The sequence below is a fragment of the Trichomonas vaginalis genome, chromosome III, assembly GCF_026262505.1.
Source record: "Trichomonas vaginalis G3 chromosome III, whole genome shotgun sequence".
Taxonomy (NCBI): domain Eukaryota; phylum Parabasalia; order Trichomonadida; family Trichomonadidae; genus Trichomonas; species Trichomonas vaginalis.
In genome coordinates, this window is record NC_067205.1 from 15,158,248 (window position 1) to 15,180,859 (window position 22,612).

Sequence of the window (22,612 nt, forward strand, 5' to 3'; positions counted from 1 at the left end):
TAATACTTTTAATTAGTTAATTAATTGGAGATATTTTTTAAAAATCACTTTTGATAATACTTTTGAGAACTTTAATTAAAAAAATATATTCAAAAATATCCAGGATATCAAGAGGGAATTGTTCCTTATGAGGTATACATCATAACTATATACCTCATAAGGAACAATTCCCTCCTTAAAATGAGAAAACTTGTTCGAAATTGTTTATCATTTCGAACAAGTTTTCTCGTTTTTAATAGGAAACAAAAGGCTATGAGGCACTGATTATATATTAGTGCCTCATAGCCTTTAGTTCCTAATAGATAGCTGGGGAACTTTCTCCAAATGATAAGTTATTCAGAGAAAGTTTCCCAGCTATCAAGAGGGAATTGTTCCTTATGAGGTATATAGTTATGATGTATACCTCATAAGGAACAATTCCCTCCTTAAAATCGTAGACATTTTTATACTTATTAATCAACCATTCAAAATCATAATTCCTCTGAAAAGTTATTTTATTAAAAATTTAGAATTTTAATAAATATAGAGTTAGAATTTCATACAATACCTATATATTTTCAATAATGGAATTTGAAAACCATTCTCAAAAGTTCTCAGAAAACCCTTTTTTCATTAATTTTAAGAAATCTGAGTATTAAATTAAGTGATAAATTCGTTTGACACTACTTTAATTTTTAAATTCAAAAAATTATATGTGCTTCTTAAAATGACTCAAAAAATTTTTATTATAAAATAATATATAATATTAAAAATCCCACAACATTTTTTACTTTACATAATCGTACTTCCTCGACGATTAATTTCCACTCAATTTCTATCGTTGAGTGGGAATAGGCGTAAAGCAAAAATTGATATTTCATATGGTTTTATGATAGATAAGCATTATATTCCCACTCATTATATTCGTAAATTTTGAGGTTTATCCTTCGCTTTTAAGATCATTGAATTTGATTTTTATATAAAATAGTTATATATTAGAAAATAATATGAGTTTATGTGATATTATTTTTCAGAAGATTTTGTGTTCTTCTTCAAAATTTTATTTTTTTATTAAAAAGAATCTTTACAAAATATACATTTACTTTAATTAATATTTAAAAACGTGCTCTATCAAAAGTTCCAAAAATTCAATATTTTAGCTTTTCTGAGGTGTCACTTTTGATGAATTTCTGTTTACAACAAAACAAGACTTACTTCCAAAATGATATGTTGAATATAGTCATTATTTGAATATCTAAACTATTCAGTCCAAAGTCCTTCTGAAAGTGAAGGGAAGCCGTGACAACGTTAAGGCAAGCTTTCATAATGATCATTTGTCCAAATTTCAAGTTATAATGCTCCCATTTCCTTTGAATACTAATAAAAATATTAAAAAAGAATTTGATTCAAGAGTATGAAAATTTAAATTTTATCATAAGGAAGTAGTAATTATTAATTAGATTTTTGAATTCTTTTCAAAATGTTTTATTTGTTCTTTCACCGGATTGAAGTAGTCTAAATCTGAGTATTGGAAATACTCTCTATAACCATTAGGGCCACGATGATAACCAATAAAAAAATCATCTTGCAGCTGAATGTCTTTTGAAAGTTCTATCAAAAAAGTAATGATTCGATCTGAGGCACTTTGCTTGATAAGATATGGCAATATTAATTTCTCTATAATATATCCGAGCTCAATAATAGGAAAATATGAAAAACGGAATGAATGTGGTTTGGAATAATTAAGGAATTCATAAATTGCACCTTGTGCAATCAAATCAAAATCTTTTTCGTTCAATTTAATTCCTCTTGTAAATAATATTAATGTTCCAATGTAAATATTAATTCCTTTATATTCGTTAAGTTCTTTTTCCTTGGTTTCTAAATAATAGACGATGTCTTGTGGAATGTTAATACCGAACATTACTGAATCTTCAAAATTTGTCATTCTCACGAAATCAGAATACTTGATTTTGTTTTGTCTCCCAATATTAACCCAATTGCGAATTACTTCTGACCTTACTGTATAAAATAAATCATATAAGTATGTCTTCATTGTTTGAAGAGACATTTGGATAAAATTTTAAAAATTTTGACACTTTTATGAATAGTTTCCAAAACAATCTTTTATGGATTCAAAAACTGTTCTGTAAATTTGCATTTTATAGATAGTTAGCGAAAAAGTATTTCTCTTCGACTTCATTGAGAATTTACATGAGGCAATGAGATGTAGAAAGTTCATGTGAATTCTCTCCAGTATTAATAAATTGAATATTTTATAACTCAAAAAATCTCAAAAATAAAAGTCAAATTGACAAAGCATAGTAAAACTATATAACGAGCTCCCTAAGAACATATCAACTATTTACAAATTTAATAAATGTAATGCGTTTGAAAATTCAAAATTAAATTCAGAATAAAAAAATTCAAAATATCAATGAAAACTACGTCTGGTAACTTTGTATTGTGTGAAGCTTTTGCTGATAGGTGTGGTCAAAGCAGGAATATTAAACAAGTATACTATTATAAATACGATAACCATACAAATGTTAATGCATTAAAGAGTAATTAACTCTACCATGATTACAAACACATTAAAGTTATTCATTAACAATCATAGGTTAACCATTAATAAATCATATATTTTCTTCCAAATATACAATTTACATAATATAGATGTTTGATTTTTTATCAAAATTTTTTACTTGTTCTTTCACTGGATTGAACTGGTCTAAATTTGAGTATCGGAAATTCACCACATAGCCGTTGGGGTCAGGATAACAGCCAATCCAAAAATCATCTTTGAGTTGAATGTCTTTTGAAATTTTCCCCAAAATCAAAATGATTTCTTTTGGTGCATTTCGTTTGATAAAATATGGCAATATTAATTTCTCTATAATAAAACTGAGTTCAAGAAGTGTAAAATAAGAATAACAAAATTCACATGAACACTGATTAGTAAGGATTTGATAAATTGCACCTTGTGCAATCAAATCAAAATCTTTTTCGTTCAATTTAATTCCTCTTGTAAATAAAAGAAATGTTGAATAGAAAAGATAAACTCCTTTATATACTCTGACTTCTCTTGCTTCAGTTTCTAAATGATGGACGATGTCTTGTGGAATGTTAATATGGAACATTACTGAATCTTGAAAATTTGTCATTCTCACGTAATCAGAATACTTGATTTTGTTTTGTCTCCCAATATTAACCCAATTGCGAATTACTTCTGACCTTACTGTATAAAACAAATCATATAAGTATGTCTTCATTGTTTGAAGAGACATTTTGAAAAATTTTTAAAAATTTTCGACACTTTTTAAATTTATAAATTGCTTCCTAAAATTTTTTAGGATCTGGCCGAAAGAGTCTCAACTATTGACAACAATCACCATGATATCATATATGTATTATTACTTGCGATTAGTATTCAAAAGAAAGATCTTTCTTTATAAACATAATTATGATTTTGCACAATCTCATCAAACTCATAAAGCTCTATGCATTTGTATTTATAATAATTAGAACTCTTTATCCGGCTCAATTATTGGTAAGTTTAAGGGCTTCTAACATGGCAACGAAAAAGAAATTTCCACACACACACACACATATATATATATATATATAATTAGTTGATTTACACTCAATATATTTATGAATCAATAAGTAAAGCTTGATTTTAGGAGCTTGATCTAAAAAAACGTGTAATATAATTTATTTTTATAATTTCAATTAACAAATGGAAACCAAGAACATATTATCAGAGTCACACATCAAAATTAGCACTATATGTGACTTACAAGAGATATTGATCATAATTCAATTTCTGTTGAAAAAAAGTTATGTGATATGTAATACAATATACATAATTTATTGAAAGTATACCATAAGATTATATCTATTTTTATATTTTCAACGGCAATTTTTCAACTCGAAAGAATGAATGATTATTACCAGATTGCACAGATTGGTGAAGGTTCATTCGGCCGAGTCTACAAAGCACGCAGAAAGTATACAGGGCGTCTAGTTGCCATCAAAATGATTCACAAACTTGGACAATCTCAAGACTCGCTGGCATCTCTACGCCGAGAAATTAATATTTTGCAAAAAGTAGATCATCCGAACATTATGCGTCTTCTTGAAGTATTTGAAACAAATACAGATGTTTGTTTAGTAACGGAATTAGGTCGAGGCGATCTTTTCCAAGTTATTCAAGATCAGCAAACTCTCCCAGAATCAGTCCTCAAGAGTGTTGCTGCACAGCTAGTATCAGCATTACTATATCTTCATCAGCAAAGAATTATTCATCGAGATATTAAACCACAAAACGTTTTGATTTCATTAAACAACACAGTAAAACTATGCGATTTCGGTTTTGCACGTGCATTATCAAATACAACCTTAGTTTTGAACTCAATCAAAGGAACTCCACTTTATATGGCTCCAGAGTTAGTTCAAGAGCAACAATATAACGAAAAAGTAGATATTTGGTCACTTGGAGCAATTCTTTACGAGTTATACTACGGAAAAACGCCATTTTCCGCAAAATCAATCTATAAATTAATTCAAATGATTGTTAACGATCAAATAGCATGGTCAGAACCAATATCGCCCGAATTTAAAGGCTTTTTGAGCATTATGCTTCAGAAAAATCCAGATCGTAGAGCTTCATGCGAAGATTTAGTAAAACATCCATTTATTAAAGGTGTCCCCATAGATACATCCGAAGATGAATTCTACAGATATAAAAAGGAGCAATTTTCAGCAGCAATTGCAAAATCTCAACTTGAAAATTACGGAAACAACAAAGACTTTCAATCAGTTTTCATCAATCCATCAAGCTATAGCGATGAGGAAGTCATTAATGCCCTAAATTACCTTTACGAAAACAATCCTCCATATGAATCTCCATTTGCTTCTTCTTTTAGCTACAAATTCAAGGATTTCATATCTAGACCGAAATGTGTTGAGATTTCCCTCAAATGTGCTGAGATGTTTCTCTCAAAAAATCGAGAAAAATGTATTCAAAGTTTTATCTCAGGAATTGACTTATTAAATGAATCAAATATTCCTAGAAGCGCTATAGATTTCTATACTCAGCTTCTTTTGATACCATTTTCACAGAAATCTATTGAATCAGGTTCAGATCAAGCAATTCGAGAAGTTGGAGATATATTAACCGACAAAAACTCAGCGGAAAAGATGATGAACCAACTCCTCAGTTTCCTCTTCACTTCAGATGCTGTCGAATTCTCAAAACTTTATTCAATGATGGCATTTTTGGCCCAAACCAGTGACACTTTTTTGACGGTTATCAGTATTTCCCTTTCTGAACAAGTGATTCCGATTATTATATCACATATTACTCAGAAAAATATAACAAATGTTTCTGCAGCAGGTTTCAGCATCCTTTCTAAGATTTTGATGAAAAATAATAATGTTATTCAGCTGATTCAGTCGTTCAACCAGCTAATTAATACATTATTAAATAGTATATCACAAGCACCAACAAGTATTGAGACTTTTTGCTTGTTTTCTTGTGCATTTTCTTTCTTGAGAATTACTTTCCCAGCTTTGAGCCAAATGGGTGAGTTTCAGCATATTGTACCTAAAAGAGAGGATTTGGCTAACGTTACTACCTTCCTCAACGCTTTTTACCAAAATTCCAACATCGATTCAAGCGTTCTCCTCAAATCTCTGCTTCAATTCGCTTCTGTACAGCCTACAAAGCTCCTTGAGATCCTTGCCTACGTGCCAGTTCATACTTCTCCGTTTGTGAATTTCCCTGTTAAGCCTTCTGACGTCGATACATGCATGGATTCACTAGATAACGTTCTCCCGATGCATGCAAATGGCGTTGTCGACTGTATGTTCTCTTCTTCTTCACGTATCAACATTGAGAAGTTATCAAAATTATTTGATAGGGACAACTGGATCGAAAAAGCCTCTAAATTCGTATTAGATTCATTAGATAGTGGTGCGGATGCCAACCAATTGATGACTTCCCTTTTTGAACATAACATTTTGACTTCATTAACGAAAGGAATTGAGAAATCAACCTCGAATCCGCCATTTTACGTTGCTGCTTTACTTGTCAGATGTGTCCTGGCCATAAGAAGTGACTCAGCCATACAACCTGACAAAGTTGGCGACGTATTAAAGGTTGCCTACAGTTCTAGAGCCATGGCGGAAGCAGGAGTCATCATATCTGCTCATTTGGCAAGAACACATCCACGATTTGTAGCTCAAATTCAACAACAAGACGGATTGAAATTTTTGGAACGTATGACATTGTCAATTGACAATCCAGTACGGTCAAGAGCGCTATCTGCAATCGGAAACATTGCAAAAGGTAATACTTTGGAGCCTCAATACATCACAAAAGTTGTTCCAAATATTATATCCGCATTTTCCATAACAGATATCGAAGTTCGAAGGTTTGCATTATATGCATTAGCAAACATTGTTTACGTTTACCCTAAAACTGCACTAGAATTTCCTATGATGATTGAAGAAATTTTACCAGCATTCAATGTCGATGATATTAAGACAAGGGAATTTGCTGGAACTCTTGTATGCAATATCTTCAGAAGTGATGAAGGATTGGCCAAGAAAATGATAGAAAACGGTTTGGCCAAATTAACTGTGAAATTACTTGAAGGAAAAGATGATTTAGCTTGTAGAATGATACCAAGGATATCCATGTTCTGTAAGTACGAGGATGGAAGGAAGTTCTTGAAGATCAGAGGAGTGAGAAGTTTAATTTCAAAAATGACGAATGTGAAAGTAGAATCAGCGAAAACAATCGCAACAAAAATGTTATCTATTATTGATGCTTGATAAAATAAAACATTATTTTTAATTTTTAGAAAATTTGTTGTTCATTAATTACTGAAGTATTGTTTAACAAATATTAGATTAGAAGAACTCAACTTAATTTTAAGTGATGGTGATTGGAATTCGAGCGATAATGATAGTTAAACTCCTCTTCATCTTCCCACTGCAAACAGTAACTATTCTGTTGTAGTATGATGAGGCGTTCTTCCAAAAAAATCTTTTTCATTGATATTGGCACCATGGGTAATAAGAAGCCAGGCTGTTCGTTTATTATTATTACATGATGCATTATGAAGAGCGGTGGCTCCATAATTATTTTTTTTTCATTGAGATTTGCACTAAGCAAAATATGAAGTTTGGATGGTTCAAAACATGTAACAAAATGATGGGTATTTTAACCTCTTCTAATTTTTCATTGATTTTTTTCACTAAGTAATCCCACTTCGAATTTTGATCCCAAAAATTTCTAACTATGAAATTTGGTGTGACAATATATTATACTATCTATATCCATCGTCAGATACAAAAGTACGATTAGGTATGTCCTCTCAATTTGCTACAGTCTTGGACGATTATTTCGAAATTTTTTGCTTATTACATATCAATAAAAAAGTTTTTAAAATCAAATAGAAAAAATATTTGAGGTGTGCACGTTTAAAATAGTCGATCGTTTATTTATAAAAAATTTTAAAAAAATTTAAAAAATTAATCAATACTTTGTTTTCTCATTACTATAGAATATTCGACAAATTCTGAATCGGTGAATAATCTCAATATTTCACACTATTTCTAATTTATACAAGTATGTTGCAATTATATTGAATGAAACGAATTATGGAATATTCGACAAATAAAATTGTTTGATTGCATCATTTGATTGATTTCTCATATTAATATGAACAAACACGAATGATCCCCTATCTAATTCATGCCATTTTGCTTAGTTTCTGGCAATTTCAATTCAATTTTCATCAATAAAGCTAGGTTCACTAAATTTCTAATCAGCAAATCAAAACTTTCGTAACCATATTCTAATACATGCCTGTAAGTTAGTTTCATATTTTAATTTTTTTTAATTTTTTTTACAATATCTGAGATTAATATCAATGCTAACAAAAAAAAAAAAAAAAAAAAAAAAAAAAAAAAAAAAGGTAGTGGGGCTTCCAGGCACTTCGTGCCCTCTAGCCCTGAAGATGTTTAGTATAAATGAAGTTTTTATATACGGGTCTTCCAGGAGCTTTTCACAAATTATATATGTTTTCATGTTTTGTCAAGACTTCTTCGTAAAATCAGACAAAAATAATGTTTAGGGTAGAAGGTTAGATATAACCTCTTTTCTAACCTCTTTTCTACCCTCTTGAATTTTCAAGACTTCTTCGTACATGTTTTGTCACTTTTCTGTCACTTTTCAGGAAAAAACATTTTTATTGTATATAAAATGAATTTTACAAAACCACCGTTACCCTTCTTTGGAAATAAGAGTAGATGTAAAGATATTCTATTGAGAGAACTTAAGAAACTACCGAATGGTCTAACATTTGTAGACTTGTTCGGTGGAAGTTTCTATATATCTCATTTGTGCCATACAATATTTCCTGACTCAAAGATTATATGCAATGACTTCGACAACTATATGAACCGTCTCAAACATATACCAGACACAAACAAAATATTGAAAGAGTTAAAAGAAAAGATACCTATAGGTAAGATGGAACGTATACCATTAGATAAGAAAAATACTGTCAGAGAGGTTTTGAAAAAGGCAGAGTATATTGACTGGGATAGTATATCTGCTAGACTATTATATAGTGGTGCTATAAGAGTTCATGACATTGAAACACTTATGTCAAAAGTTTTATATCTTAACTATACAAATGTTTTCAAAGAGAACATAGAAAAATATATTGAGGGTATAGAGTTTGTGAGATGTCATTGGACAGAGTTGTATGAAAAATATAAAGACAAGGAAAATGTTTTCTTTATAGTGGACCCGCCGTTCTATAACACATGGGATTTTCAATACCAAGTAGACTGGACTTTGAGAGACTCTTTAGAAACTTTAGACGTTTTACATAACCATCCATGCTTTTACTTTACATCCGATAAAAGTGGTTTGGAAAGTGTCATGAGATGGTTAGAGGACATACATGACTATGAGTTTAGATACGATAAGATAGAATATGAGAGAGGTCCTATAAACTGGAGAAAGTGTCACAACAAAGAAATTTTATTAGTAAGTAAATGTGGTTTGAAATAGGACTACTTGTTTTAGGTTTTTTCCATTGTGTCATTTATTTATTTGACGTGGCAGAAAGATATAGAGAATATGAAGATGAACCAATGCCTGCAAATGTTCAGCATATGTACTCGTAAGAGATATTTTTATCTAATATTAAATGGACGCACAGAACTTAGCGAATGCACAGCAACCTGGACAACCAAACCCAGAGAATATTCCAAATGAAGTTAGAATACAAACTGCAATGGCAAACTATGGTCAAGTGCCAACAGATGTACAAATGCAAACTGCCATGTCAAATGACGCTGCGTTAGGTTTGCCACCATGGTATGCAAATATGAGATGGAAAGAGTTTTATACAAACCCTGAAGTCGGATATAAACAACTTTATGCAGATGACGCGAACACAGGAGTTGACCCAGAATATGTTTTCTACCAGAGGAGAAAAGAATGTATGAGCTCCAGTTAAAGAATGCTATGGAACTCAACAGGAAACGTAAGAGACTAGGCGGACATTAGATTTTTACATATAGTAAAATGGGTTTCTTCAGTAAGATAGGAAACTTCTTTCGAAATGTTGGAAGAGGTATATGGAATGGAATAAAATCTGTCGGAAAAGGAATTTGGAACGGTGTCAAAAATATTGGTAAAAGAGTAGGTCAGTTTTGTTGGTATTATACCTAAAGACCCTGAACCAGAAGAGCAAGCTCCTGTTATACAACAGCCTGAACCTGCACCACAGTCTAGTTGGCAACCAAATCCAACACCTCAACCGTATTAAAAAATTATATTTTTACCGTTCGATAGTAGTTGTATATTATGAAACTAAGTTCTAAGTAAAACGCATGGTATAATGGAATTATTCTTTTTCTTCCATCTGTAGTAAACCATACTTGAAAGTCTGAAATACTTCCACTTGGTGGTTCGTATAACTTTGTAGGTTTTTCGTAAAAGTCATTTGCCAAGCATAAGAAAGAGTTTTTGGGCGCCAGAAAATGAAGCATGAACAATAATAGCAGCTGGGTCGAAAACATCTTTAAATAAATATGGTTCATCTCTTGCATATCGACTGTAAATATTTGCTAAAGGAAGTTCGACTTTCTGATTTAACATTCTTTGCAAATAATACCATGACATTGCAGTGAATTCTGTATATATTTGTTCGTCTTTCTTTGGATTGTCTTCGTAGATTTGAAATGACACTTGTGAATTTTGTTTGTCATATACAATTCTCACATAAAGTGTGCTCTCGGTATTTGCATATTCATCAGCATATTTTGCATAACATGAATTTTTTTATCTTCTATATTTTTTAACGCAGTCTGTAGAGAAGATGAAAGGTCAACTTGTATTAGCTCAATTTCTTCCCACATTTTTCGTTTCCCTTCAGATATATAATCTATATGAAACCTTACAATAAATGGAAAACTTTTATCTTCTACAGACACAAACTTCATTCTACGAAAGCCAATAGCTTTTGTGACAGATGGGTCTCTTAGCCATCTTAATGGGTAGTCAAAACGATAGCCTTCATGCTTTACGGTCTCTGTCTCAAACTTTTGACCGACATTAGTAAAAAGTTCATCTAATGGTTTAGTTGTAGCAACTCTTGAATTTTCTTTTTCTATTGGAAGCATATTTTATCTAGAATAAAAATGTCAAATGAAACAGCGTCTATGAGAGAAATACAACACAACCGACAACTCATTATGCAAGCTCTAAATAAGAACACAACAAACTTTTCAAACTATTCTAAGATATCTGAGTCATTGAAAGAAGGAAACTTAAAACTGACATTAAACCCAATGACAGATGAGTTTCTGTTTCAAGACAATAAGAACCATACTGTCTGTATAAATCCAACAAAAGGAACTTTAAACGAGAAACCTATAAATGAACTTCTTTTGAAAGCAGATGTTGACAACAAAGCTGACAAAGAATATGTAGACGATGCAATAGCAAAAGAAGAAGAAAGAGCTAACAATGCTTATGCAACAAAAGAACATACTCATCCTGAACTAGCAGACAAAACATATGTTGACAATAAAATGTCAAGTGAAGTGACAAGAGCTGAAAACGAATATTCTAAAAAGACTCATACACATTCTATATCTGAAATAACAGACTTACAAGAAACCTTAAACAGGAAAAGTGCCGTTGGACATACACATACCATTGCAAATATTACAAACTTACAAGAAACCTTAAACAGTAAAAGTGCCGTTGGACATATACATACCATTGCAAATATTACAAACTTACAAGAAACCTTAAACAGTAAAAGTGCCGTTGGACATATACATACATCTTCTGAAATAACAGACTTAAACGTTAGCCTTGAAAAGAAAGCAGATAAAACATATGTCAATGAAATATACCAAAGTTTGATAGGAACAACGAAAAATATTGAAACTATTGTTGGTGACTTTTCTGTCAATGAAGAAAACAAATATTTTAGATGGGAGTTTGTACACTCCTTAAAAAATGGTATACGGTATAAACTCATTCCGAAAAATAACAATGAAATGTATGTAAGCTATAAAAAGAATGATGGAACACAAGTTAAAGTTCCATTAGACAACAACTGCTACTTAAACTTATATGGAGACGAACAAAAGAAATATTTAAGAGTTTATGAAATGGCAGATATGACATTGCCTGACCCAGCTCCAGCACCATATTATTATGACTATGGTGTTGACGCACGTGTAGACCCAAAAAAGCAAACATTATATTTAGAATATTATAGATATAAAAGATATAATGCAATAGAAAAACGAGAATAGTATACTATTATGAAGATGACAGAAATAAATATTATAGTCAAGATTGTACATACCCTGAAAACATAAGATTATATTATAAAAAATATTCTGACACAAACCAGAAGAAACCTGAAATAGTTGCACTATATTTTAAGTTCAAAAGAGACAATCCTATAATGTCTCATATGTTTGATTTAATGAACCCAGTAGGTTCTATTTATACATCTATGGAAGCAAGAGGTCCTCAAGTAATGTTTGGTGTTGGTGCATGGGAACAAATAGTCGACAGGTTTTTGTATTGTGCAAACTCTTCAAAGGAAACAGGTGGAAGTAAAACGATTTCAGGTGAAAATTTACCTGCACACAGTCACTACATAGATTTAAGTACATCTCAAGCAGGTTGGCATAAGCATAGATATTGGGATTGGTCAGGAATGACAAAAGGTAAAGGATATGATGTTAAAGACGACGTTAAGTTTGCTATAAATTGTTACTGGAGTGACACTCAGGGAGAAGGAAACCATACACATTTCGTTTCAGGATATACGCAAACAACGGGACAAAGTAAAGAATACATGCCACCTTACATGACAGTTTACGCATGGTATAGAATTGCTTAGTCGTCATTTTCAACTTCTTTAGCATATTCGTCAGGAGTTGTCTTATATTTGTTAGGAACTGTCTTTGAAAGTATACCACCTTGAACTTTGACAAGTTTGAAACGAGGTCTGACAATAGTAGTTTTATCTTCTGCTTGCAGTGTGTACATTTTGCCATGTTTGCCTAAAACTTCATAATATTCTCTTGTATACTTTCTTCTATTTTTACGAACACGAATGTGAGTACCTGTCGAGTTCCCATTGTTGTCATAGTCAATAGTATTTTCATATGGGTCGCGTTTAGGTATTTCTATTTTTACTTTGTCGCCTTTCTGAAGTTTGAAGCCTGGCATTCTTTCTTGTTTGTCTCTTTTGACTAAACTATTAAATATATAGTCTTTCTCTAAGTCAGGGTTGTTTTTCATTTCTTCGGGGGAGTGGTTTCCCAAACCTTTTTGTTTACGGCTATTGTAAATATTTAAAACTTGTCTCATCTTTGCCATGGAGAAGTGTCTATATTTGTCGTCATATGACATTTCATTTGCTTCACCACCTTGTGGTTGATTTAAGTCTCTTAAGATTTTTATACAACTGTCAATGACACCAAGAGCAGAATGGTTTTGGTCGACAATGAAATATTGGTTTACATTTTTTGAACGCAGATAGTTTTTAATATCGTCTGATTTGAAAGAACTTTCACAGTCAGATGTCAGTTTTGTTGGATGGTATTTGTCAACGAATATTGTCAAAGCAGTTTTCACATCTAAAATATTTTTGGACCATAATGGTATGGCTTCACAGTATCTTGTGTTTTGACCAACAAATATTAACCAGTATGGAGGTCCATCTTCTCTATACCTCGGAATGTTTTCCAAGATATCCATAAACCAAGCATTTGGTGTTGAACTAAAGATTTTTATCATGAGTGCTTTCTTTGTTGCCTTAGAAACATAGGGGTCCTTGTTTGAATTCGTCATTTTTAACCCATAAGAAATGGGTTTATTTGGCGCATTAGCAGGAGTCGCATCTAGATTTTTACCCGCAGTGGGAACAATAACCAGAGGTGCATTTGGAATTGGAAGGAAGATTTTGAGTACGTTAGGTATACTGAAAGAGAAAGCACAACCTATTATACAAACTGTACAGAAAGGTTGGGATGTAGCACGAGATGCAGCAAATCTTATTCCAAATCCTGAAACAAGAGGAAAAGTTCAAGGATGGATGGACAATGTAGGAAGACAAGCAGGAAACTATTATAACAAAGCAAATGACTACTATAACCAAGCAGGACACTATATGGACCAAGGTGAAAGATTCTTTAACAGAGGATATAACCATGCACAACAGTGGGTAAACAATAACCAACCTCAACCGCCTCAAACGTGGGGAATGTAAAGTTTTTTACTGAGATGAAATGAACAATACAGCATTGAGACAAATGGGTTCAAGATGGATTTGTCGACTTCCAGCAGTTACACAACGTGTTTGTCAAGTTCTTCCTATACCTCAGGAAGTTTTAGACCGACTTAAAAAACAACAACAACCAGTTGAAAACAAACCAAACTAAAATTTTTTACTGAGATGAAATGACCGAAGAAGTTGAAACGGTAGATTTGACACCACAAACAAAAAGTTCAGAACCATTGTCAAAACCTGTCAAAGAACTTACAGATGAAGAGAAAAATTCAATAATAGAAAGTGCCAGGTCTGGAAATACAAACCCTAACTACAAAGTCACTTTTCATAGAAATGGAACGGCTAGTATCTCAAAAAAGAAACAGACTCTCACAAATAAAATATTGAAGTCTGAAGGAGCTTTCGAGACAACAGATGGAAAAGTTTACTTCACTGACCAACAGTTCATTATAGAACATCTCATTGACTTAGAGTCGAAATATTCTAAACTTTACAACAAACACAAAAAGTTGAAAGGAAAACAAAAACAAATGGCATATGATATTTATGAAGATGTTGACGACACAACTGTTCCTGCAAGTGAAGTAAAGTCAGAGGAACCGAAAAGTGACGAAAAACCGATAGAAGAAGAAAAACCAAAAACTGAAGATAAACCAAAACCAAAGTTTAGTTTCAATACTAAACCAAGTCAACCTTCATTAGCTGGTATGGGTTGGCGTCAAAGACTTATGGCAGCAGGCGGTTATGTAAAGTAAAGAAAAAAATATTTTTTTATTTTTATAGAAATGCCCCCGCATAGAATGGATAGAAAGTCTGCTAGAATAAAAGCAGAGTTAGAAAGATATGGTTGGAGAGTTTCGAAGAAGTTTAAATATAGGAAGGGAAGACCCATAAAAGTCTATGACAAACTGGCTGGTCTGACCTATGAGATGGACTTGGAAACCGCGCGCGCCAATTATCCAAACAGACTAGAGAGGTTAGAAGAAGAACGTCTTATGGACATGCCTTTCGATGTTTCTGAACCGCAAGTTGAAGGACACGACGGCTTTGCCAGATTCTATTGGAAACATGACGAACAATTGTATCCTTTGAGAAGGAAAAAAGGAAAAGGTGAAGACGCACATGCTCCCATGGAAAGAACAAGATATGCATATGAAAAGTACCGTGAAGTTAGAAGTCAAATTACATCTGGTCGAACCTTTACAGTAAACTTTGACGAAGGAAAGAACAAAGAAGGCTTCATGGGTGTACTTGCTGCCATACAAGACGGAAATAAGAAAGGATACAATCTCAGACTAACCATAACAGATTTGGACGGTCACATTTACTATGCACATGGCAATGTCACAACAGCCGCACAACTTCTTGACGCTTTCAAGACTACAAAGAGAGAACAAATGTTTGACTCCGACTCAGACATTTTGAATGCAATTGAAGGAATTGCAAGTGTCAAGTTCGAATGGCATGAACCTAACCCTCAAGCAGTCAGACAACATGCTGGATACTTCCCGTTCATAAATAAGTCTGACATTGACTTGACAAGGTATGGAATTTACAATTCAATTGAAACAATTGTCAATGAACCTTGTATTCTTACATGTCTCAGGAACTCTGGTCTTGTTACAGATGAGAAGATGAAGTATCTTGAGTCATGTGTGAAGACAAGGTACATTCTCAGAGGTCAATTGGCAAAAATTGCACCGTTGGCAAATGTCAATATCCGAGTCAACATACCTACAGCTAAAGGTTCTTCACATGACGACTATGTTGTTGAGTTCAATTTACCATGGTTGAAGATTGTAATTGTCCACAACCACTTCATGTTGAACGAAAGTCTTACAAACCCATTCTTTGGTAAAAGTAAGTGCAACATTGTCAGAGCTGTAAACATTCTTTTCGAGAAAGGTTTGTTGGAACCAATTCCAGATGACAAGCTGACAGAAACTTTTGTACCAAAAGACGAAACAAACTTTTCACTGTTAGCAAGACCAAAAGTTGTTCCAGACAAAGTTCTAGTACAAAAGAAGTACACAATTCCACAAGGAGTTGGTTTGTTCGGATACCAACCTGAACCAGAAGAACTTCCAATGAGGTTGCAAGAACTTCAAGATGCTATAAACAAACTTCCATTGAGACATCCAATTGACGTCAAATTGTATTGGAGAGCATCTGAGTTAGGTCAGAAGGTTTTATATGAAACAGGTTGCTTCGACGATGTTTATGAGATAACAGGAGAAGTTTCTCAGAAGATAAGAGATTCACTTGAATTTCCACAAACTGGACCAATTGGTTGCGAGAAGTTCGACTCAGATGAAAAGATATACTATGTCGACCTTAACGCTGCGTACATGAGGTTTGTCCAATATATTCCGACTGGAATTCCAAACGAAGATGGTGAGTTCCCGGGAAGGAACTATACAGTTGGAAAAGTCATACAACAACTGTATGATATTAGGAAAGCTTCAAACCCCAAACTTGCAATGACACTCAAATTGCTTATGAATTCGACATGGGGATATTCCATTAAGAAACCTCAAGAGATGAAGAGTAAACATTATGAGAAGGTCGACAACTTTGTTGAAAGGTTCTCCCCTTTTGTTTTGAAATATGAATTCACTCAAGGTCAAAGTGGCTTAGTAACCACATTAAAACCTATTGTCGAACATTGGTCTTACCCTCAGTTCGCAAAGGCAGTCCTTGACAACTACAACAAATTCTTCTCCGAAGTCAAATCCAAAGTGAAGGTTTACTATGAGAACATTGACGCACTCATGACGAACGAAGAAGGATACAACAAACTCATTGAAATGGGAATGGTCGGTGAAAAGATGGGCTGTTTTAAGCTAGATAAGGTATTTTCCGAAGTTCATGTAATATCGAAAAGGAAATATTGGGGCATACTTGAAGACGGCACAGAAATAAAACATTGCATGAAGTAAAAAATTTATTTTTTAAAACCATATATTTTTACATATATTAAATGTTTCAGGTTGAAAAACAAAGAACAAAAGTAGCAGATACAAAACCGTTAGACTATATCTTTACAAACGCCGGTAGGACTATATCAGATGAAGAAATTTCATCCCGTACTTACAGGTTTGACTATCCAATTCGTTGGCTTCAAAGTCCTTCAGATGCAAAGGCAATAGGATTTAGAAGAGTTTTGTTTTCAAATAGAACTAACGCTTTTATGTTTGCAGTATATTTTCATGGTCAGTATAGAGGTCCTAATGGTCTAATAGACAAATTTGATGAAATGAGAATCTTTACAATTCGTTCAGACGAAAGTCTTGAAAAAACTCTAAATGACTTTCAAACTCAAATAAACAAATACTACTGGGAATTTCAAGAAAAATACGATTCTTTACTAAATGGAACATACTATCTGAAACTAGAATATGACAAGATGAACTCCACAGTTTCATTTCAAAGGATTGAAAATAACCCTCCAAGAGATACACAGTTTTTATTTTGGGAAGTAGACAAACGTTCTTGGGCACAATTTCTTCGGTTACTAAACCAGAACGAACCATTACCACCTGACGGTCCGTTTAAATTTATACGTCCACCAACAGATTTGACAGTTTATAGAAACGTGTTCGACCCTCAAAATGTTATGTGTCATGCAAGTTTCAGTTCAAGCAACAACAGTTTTCTTTGTATTGGTAAGGACTTTTATGACTTTGCTTCTAAATTCTACGAACCACCTAGTAACAGTTTCTCTGACTTTCAAGTTTGGTTCACAACAAACGGTGTGCAGCATATTATTCCATTGTACTATGACTTTTATCTCGAATTGTCTTTCATATATAACTACGGAAAAGTGCTGAAAAAGTATTGAAAAATAATGTTTAGGGTAGATGGGTATATCTAACCTCTTTTCTAACCTCTTTTCTACCCTCTTGAATTTTCATGAATTTCATCGTAAATGTTTTGTCGAAACTTCTTCGTAATGAGCGTAAATGACCCAAAAATAATGTTTAGGGTAGATGGGTATATCTAACCTCATTTCTAACCTCTTTTCTACCCTCTTGAATTTTCATGAATTTCATCGTAAATGTTTTGTCGAAACTTCTTCGTAATGAGCGTAAATGACCCAAAAATATATTTTAGGGTAGATGGGTATATCTAACCTCTTTTCTAACCTCTTTTCTACCCTCTTGAATTTTCATGAATTTTCATGATTTCATCGTAAATGTTTTGTCGAAACTTCTTCATCGTATATGCTTTGTCGAAACTTCTTCTTCGTAAATGTTTTGTCAAAACTTCTTCGTAAATGTTTTGTCAAGACTTCTTCATCGGAATGAGCGTAAATGACCCAAAAATAATGTTTAGGGTAGATGGGTATATCTAACCTCTTTTCTACCCTCTTTTCTACCCTCTTGAATTTTCATGAATTTTCCCGAAATAAAAAATAAAGTTAGTTTTTTTAAAAAAATATTTTTTATTTTTATTGTAAGAACATGTTAGCAACAACAGCACCAAACTCGTTAGTCATGAACCCAACTTCAATGTTAGTAGAGATGAAAAGCTTCATTCCTTCTTCATATACTTTCGAAACAGAAATCCAGAAGATAAAGCAAGAACTTCTCCAAGGAGATTTAGATTGCACTGCAAAAGATGAAACAGATGAAGAATATCTTTATGAAATGCAGGATATTATTGACCATTTACCCAAATTGCCTGAAATCCAACAACAAAAGCTTACTATTCCAGAATTCGATGAAATAGAAGTCAAAGCAACTGACTCAGTAGAAATAAAGAAGTTCATACGAAAGGTTAACTATGAGTTTCTTGGATTTCATTGCAACCACAAAGTCATGGACAAAGACTGCGACATGGTATATAAGAACATCTCTGACATATATAAATCTGGGGAGTTTAAGACCTACGACAACTTTGTTTCGTTAGTTGCTGAATGTGTATGGCAGATAAGAGATAAAGATAGAAGAGGTAAGATATGGAATGAACAGATAAAACCCGCAACTTTTGAGTTAAAGAGAGCAATTGACGCCTTAGTCATACTAGCAGGTAAGGTTTCAGAATATAACGCAAAAATGAACCCGCAATGTTCTAAATGTAAAGCAGCAATGAGGAAATATAACTACTCCGTCAAAGAGATAGAACGTATGAGAAACGACTATGCTGACTTAAAGAAAGAAGCAGAGAAACCAGCAGAAGATAAAATGGACATGTTGACATTTCTAAACAAAAACTATCCAACAGCTGACGATTTCCTTCTTTCAGATGTCAAGAAGAAATATAAAGAAACCTTCGGCATTGTTAAAACATTCGATGTACTGACAGAAGAAATAGAAGCTACGAAATTGTTTAGAATTTCACGAATTCACAATGTTTACCATGTAAAACGCTTATAAAATAACTGGGGTAGAAATGAGGTTAGAAAACAGGTTAGATATACCCATCTACCCTAAAATATATTTTTTGGTCATTTACGCTCATTACGATGAAGAAGTCTTGACAAAACATATACGAAGAAGTCTTGACAAAACATGTACGAAGAAGTCTTGACAAAACATATACGATGAAATCATGACAAAACATATACGATGAAATCATGACAAAACATTTACGAAGAAGTCTTGACAAAACATTTACGATGAAATTCGTGAAAATTCATGAGGGTAGAAATGAGGTTAGAAAACAGGTTAGATATACCCATCTACCCTAAATTATATTTTTTGGTCATTTACGCTCATTACGATGAAGAAGTCTTGACAAAACATTTACGAAGAAGTTTCGACAAAACATGTACGAAGAAGTCTTGACAAAACATGTACGAAGAAGTCTTGACAAAACATATACGATGAAATCATGAAAATTCATGAAAATTCAAGAGGGTAGAAAAGAGGTTAGAAAAGAGGTTAGATATACCCATCTACCCTAAACATTATTTTTGCTGAATTCAGCAACAAAATGAACGAGGTCAGGATGTATGTTGCTGAATTCATTCATAACACCCTTTGTAAGCTCATAAAATGCTTGTTTTGAGGTCGAGCCACTTTTGGCTCCACCGTATTCTTTCAACCTGAAGCATTTAATATATGTAAAAATATATTGTTTTAAAATGGTATGCCATATAGCTTCTTGAATTTGTTAAGAAGTATTCGAACGTATTTTCCATCTGTATCTATAGTGTTTACATAAGCATAGCCCGCCTTAGTAAAATATACTTGTAATTTCCTATAGTTTACGCCGGTATAAAAGTAGAAAGAGTCTTGTTCTTCGCTATAGTAGTAAAACTCCAACGTATGCTTGCCATAGTCTGTAATTTCAATTGTTTCATCTTCTAGTTCGTCGACAAATTCGAATACAATATCTCGAAATTTGCTTTTGTTCTTATTGTTTTCAGAATAAGTGACCCAACGTAAGTTTTCAAGTCTATTGTCGTTTCTTATATGGTTTATATGGTCTGCAAAAGGTAAATTGTTAGGATTCAGTATAAAATGAGTTGCAATGACAACATGTTTAAGATAGTGTTTTCCACCCATCTTCATATCAGCATATCCGTCATTTCGCTCCCATTCGCTTAAAACTCTTTTTGTCTTTTTGTTTCTGACTTCAAATGACTCACAACAGTGAATTTCATATTTCTCATCTAACAAACAAGTTTCCCAACGGTCTTCTCCAACAAACTCAGCGTACATTTCAAATAAAATAAAAAAAATATATTGTTTTAAAAATAAATTGTTTTCAAGAGTTTTCTACGATGAAATTCATGAAAATTCAAGAGGGTAGAAAAGAGGGTAGAAAACAGGGTAGAGCTACCCTTCTACCCTAAACATTATTTTTACTGAATTTAGCAACAACTTTCTCTCAATTGGAGCTGTAGCATACTCTTTGCGTAAGCGGTTCAGACCTTCTTCGATTTGTATTGGAATTGGTAGTAATTTGGATTGAGATTGGAATTGCTGGAACTGAGGTGCAGGGGCTGGTGCTTTAGGTTCCTCTGGTTTGAGATTGGACTCGGTTGGTGGGACGTCGGACATTCGTCTGTGGCTTAACCGTCGGACATCCGTTTGTGTCCTGTCGGAAGGAAGAACTTTTCCTGTCGGACATCCGTTTGTGTCCTGTCGGAAGGAAGAACTTTTCCTGTCGGACATCCGTTTGTGTCCTGTCGGAAGGAAGAACTTTTTCTGTCGGAAGGAAGAACTTTTCCTGAAGTTCGACAGGAAAAGTTCTCAATTTTCGAAAATTTGAATGGTTTACGGACGGACAACTGGAAGAACTTTTCCTGTCGGAAGGAAGAACTTTTCCTGTCGGAAGGAAGAACTTTTCCTGTCGGAAGGAAGAACTTTTCCTGTCTGATGGAAGGACTTTTCCTGTCTGATGGAAGAACTTTTCCTGTCTGATGGAAGGACTTTTCCTGTCAGTAGCAGTACTGCTAGTAGCAGAGATTTTTATCGTCCAACTTTACAAATGTAAACTCCTATCGTTCTATTTTCTTCACTAGGGTCTAACACCAAAGTAACCTATGTACATGAAATTTCACTGCATAAAAGGAAAAAACCTGCGCGAATCGGGATTTGAACCGAGGTCTTCGACGCCTTTAACGAGGTAGCCCATACCACTGAGCTATGAGCCGCTTACATATTTTTAAGTAAAATATAGTATATTTGTCATACCGTGAAGGATGACCAAACTTTAAAAAAATAAAGTTAGTTTTATTTTTATTTATTTTTTTATTTTGTATGTAAAGACAGATATGTCAACAACAGAGAACACAACAACAGTTATAGTCCATGAAGCTATAAATGAAGAATATGAGTGGGTTCAGTTTAACAAACAACTCCGTCTCATTCGTTCGGTCAAAGACGATATGTACCAAATGCAAAGTATTTTGACAGCATGTTTTGCTCCAGATACTATGAAACCACAAGATTGGTTTGAATTAAATAGCACTCATGAACTCCTCAGTGAGTTTGAACATGTAGAACTTAAAAAGATGTACCAAGACAGACAAAACTTACCATCACATCTAAAAGGTATATATGTTCATAAGTTCCTAGTTAGTTCAATAGCAATGTGGGCTTCACCTCGTTATGCAATCTACATACTTATGCTACTTGACGAACTTTGTACAAAGCAGAGAGAAGATATGATGAAAGAAGACAAAAACATACAGAAAAGAATACCACGTTCGGTACCAAAAGGAAAGGAAAAGAACTATAAGTATATGATTTATACTGAAGAGATGGAAAATGAAGAAGACAGAGATATGGTTATGTTGCATTTAGTCAGAAGAAACAACAAAAGCTTTTACGACCTTGCTAAGATTTACAAATCTGACAGAAATTGGTTCTATCGCGAAAACTTACCGATTTCAATGACACCGAATGAAGATGTGAAACAAATAGTTCAAGATACTTTACCTCAAACACACTATGATATTAAAGGTTGTACAATTCTTACCTTCAAAGAAGATTTGCCATTGTTAAAGGAAAAAATAACAGAGTATTTTGACAACTTCAAACAAGTAGGGTAGATGAACCATTTATTTTTACGCTTGACTTCAGATGGCTCAAGTAGCTCAATTAGGTAAATTGCCTTGTCAAATCCTTCTGGCATTCCGAGTCCTTCCTTCCAACAGAAAAAAATTTTCCCGACGACAAGAAAAGTTCTTCCTTCCGACAGAAAAAATTTTTCCCGACGACAGGAAAAAATTTTCCAGTTGTCCGTCCGTAAACCATTCAAATTTTCGAAAATTGAGAACTTTTTGGTCGAACTTCAGGAAAAGTTTTTCCTTCCAACAGAAA

The 22,612-nt window shown here is 33.3% G+C and overlaps 13 protein-coding genes across 13 annotated transcripts, besides 3 other annotated features; 10 read left to right on the forward strand and 3 right to left on the reverse strand.

Moving 5' to 3' along the window:
* Positions 1–308: 308 nt before the first annotated feature.
* Positions 309–421: a mobile genetic element.
* A 722-nt stretch (positions 422–1,143) lies between these two features.
* Positions 1,144–1,181: a mobile genetic element.
* A 254-nt stretch (positions 1,182–1,435) lies between these two features.
* On the reverse strand, positions 1,436–2,050 carry TVAGG3_0705510 (uncharacterized protein; the record flags this gene model as incomplete). The annotated part of the gene is made up of 1 exon (XM_001310164.1): positions 1,436–2,050. The coding sequence occupies one exon, from the start codon at positions 2,048–2,050 to the stop codon at positions 1,436–1,438; it is 615 nt and encodes a 204-aa protein (XP_001310165.1).
* A 1,853-nt stretch (positions 2,051–3,903) lies between these two features.
* On the forward strand, positions 3,904–6,825 carry TVAGG3_0705520 (protein kinase related family; the record flags this gene model as incomplete). The annotated part of the gene is made up of 1 exon (XM_001310165.2): positions 3,919–6,819. One exon carries the CDS (start codon positions 3,919–3,921, stop codon positions 6,817–6,819), a length of 2,901 nt encoding a protein of 966 aa, XP_001310166.1.
* A 3,522-nt stretch (positions 6,826–10,347) lies between these two features.
* On the reverse strand, positions 10,348–10,692 carry TVAGG3_0705530 (uncharacterized protein; the record flags this gene model as incomplete). The annotated part of the gene is made up of 1 exon (XM_051243555.1): positions 10,348–10,692. A coding segment is annotated over one exon (345 nt), but the record flags the coding sequence as incomplete, so codon positions are not given.
* A 453-nt stretch (positions 10,693–11,145) lies between these two features.
* Positions 11,146–22,612: part of a mobile genetic element that runs on past the window's edge.
* TVAGG3_0705550 (uncharacterized protein) lies at positions 13,413–13,814 on the forward strand (the record flags this gene model as incomplete). The annotated part of the gene is made up of 1 exon (XM_051243556.1): positions 13,413–13,814. The coding sequence occupies one exon, from the start codon at positions 13,413–13,415 to the stop codon at positions 13,812–13,814; it is 402 nt and encodes a 133-aa protein (XP_051090143.1).
* On the forward strand, positions 13,834–13,986 carry TVAGG3_0705560 (uncharacterized protein; the record flags this gene model as incomplete). Its single annotated transcript, XM_051243557.1, has 1 exon — positions 13,834–13,986. The coding sequence occupies one exon, from the start codon at positions 13,834–13,836 to the stop codon at positions 13,984–13,986; it is 153 nt and encodes a 50-aa protein (XP_051090144.1).
* On the forward strand, positions 14,006–14,590 carry TVAGG3_0705570 (phage tail repeat-like family; the record flags this gene model as incomplete). Its single annotated transcript, XM_051243558.1, has 1 exon — positions 14,006–14,590. The coding sequence occupies one exon, from the start codon at positions 14,006–14,008 to the stop codon at positions 14,588–14,590; it is 585 nt and encodes a 194-aa protein (XP_051090145.1).
* TVAGG3_0705580 (uncharacterized protein) lies at positions 14,636–15,689 on the forward strand (the record flags this gene model as incomplete). The annotated part of the gene is made up of 1 exon (XM_051243559.1): positions 14,636–15,689. A coding segment is annotated over one exon (1,054 nt), but the record flags the coding sequence as incomplete, so codon positions are not given.
* TVAGG3_0705590 (DNA/RNA polymerases family) lies at positions 16,184–16,774 on the forward strand (the record flags this gene model as incomplete). Its single annotated transcript, XM_051243560.1, has 1 exon — positions 16,184–16,774. One exon carries the CDS (start codon positions 16,184–16,186, stop codon positions 16,772–16,774), a length of 591 nt encoding a protein of 196 aa, XP_051090147.1.
* TVAGG3_0705600 (uncharacterized protein) lies at positions 16,816–17,418 on the forward strand (the record flags this gene model as incomplete). The annotated part of the gene is made up of 1 exon (XM_051243561.1): positions 16,816–17,418. A coding segment is annotated over one exon (603 nt), but the record flags the coding sequence as incomplete, so codon positions are not given.
* Positions 18,299–18,652, forward strand: TVAGG3_0705610 (organellar and viral DNA polymerase type B; the record flags this gene model as incomplete). Its single annotated transcript, XM_051243562.1, has 1 exon — positions 18,299–18,652. A coding segment is annotated over one exon (354 nt), but the record flags the coding sequence as incomplete, so codon positions are not given.
* Positions 18,656–19,213, forward strand: TVAGG3_0705620 (organellar and viral DNA polymerase type B; the record flags this gene model as incomplete). The annotated part of the gene is made up of 1 exon (XM_051243563.1): positions 18,656–19,213. One exon carries the CDS (start codon positions 18,656–18,658, stop codon positions 19,211–19,213), a length of 558 nt encoding a protein of 185 aa, XP_051090150.1.
* TVAGG3_0705630 (uncharacterized protein) lies at positions 20,621–20,959 on the reverse strand (the record flags this gene model as incomplete). Its single annotated transcript, XM_001294773.1, has 1 exon — positions 20,621–20,959. The coding sequence occupies one exon, from the start codon at positions 20,957–20,959 to the stop codon at positions 20,621–20,623; it is 339 nt and encodes a 112-aa protein (XP_001294774.1).
* On the forward strand, positions 21,562–22,341 carry TVAGG3_0705640 (KilA, N-terminal/APSES-type HTH, DNA-binding family; the record flags this gene model as incomplete). Its single annotated transcript, XM_001294772.1, has 1 exon — positions 21,562–22,341. One exon carries the CDS (start codon positions 21,562–21,564, stop codon positions 22,339–22,341), a length of 780 nt encoding a protein of 259 aa, XP_001294773.1.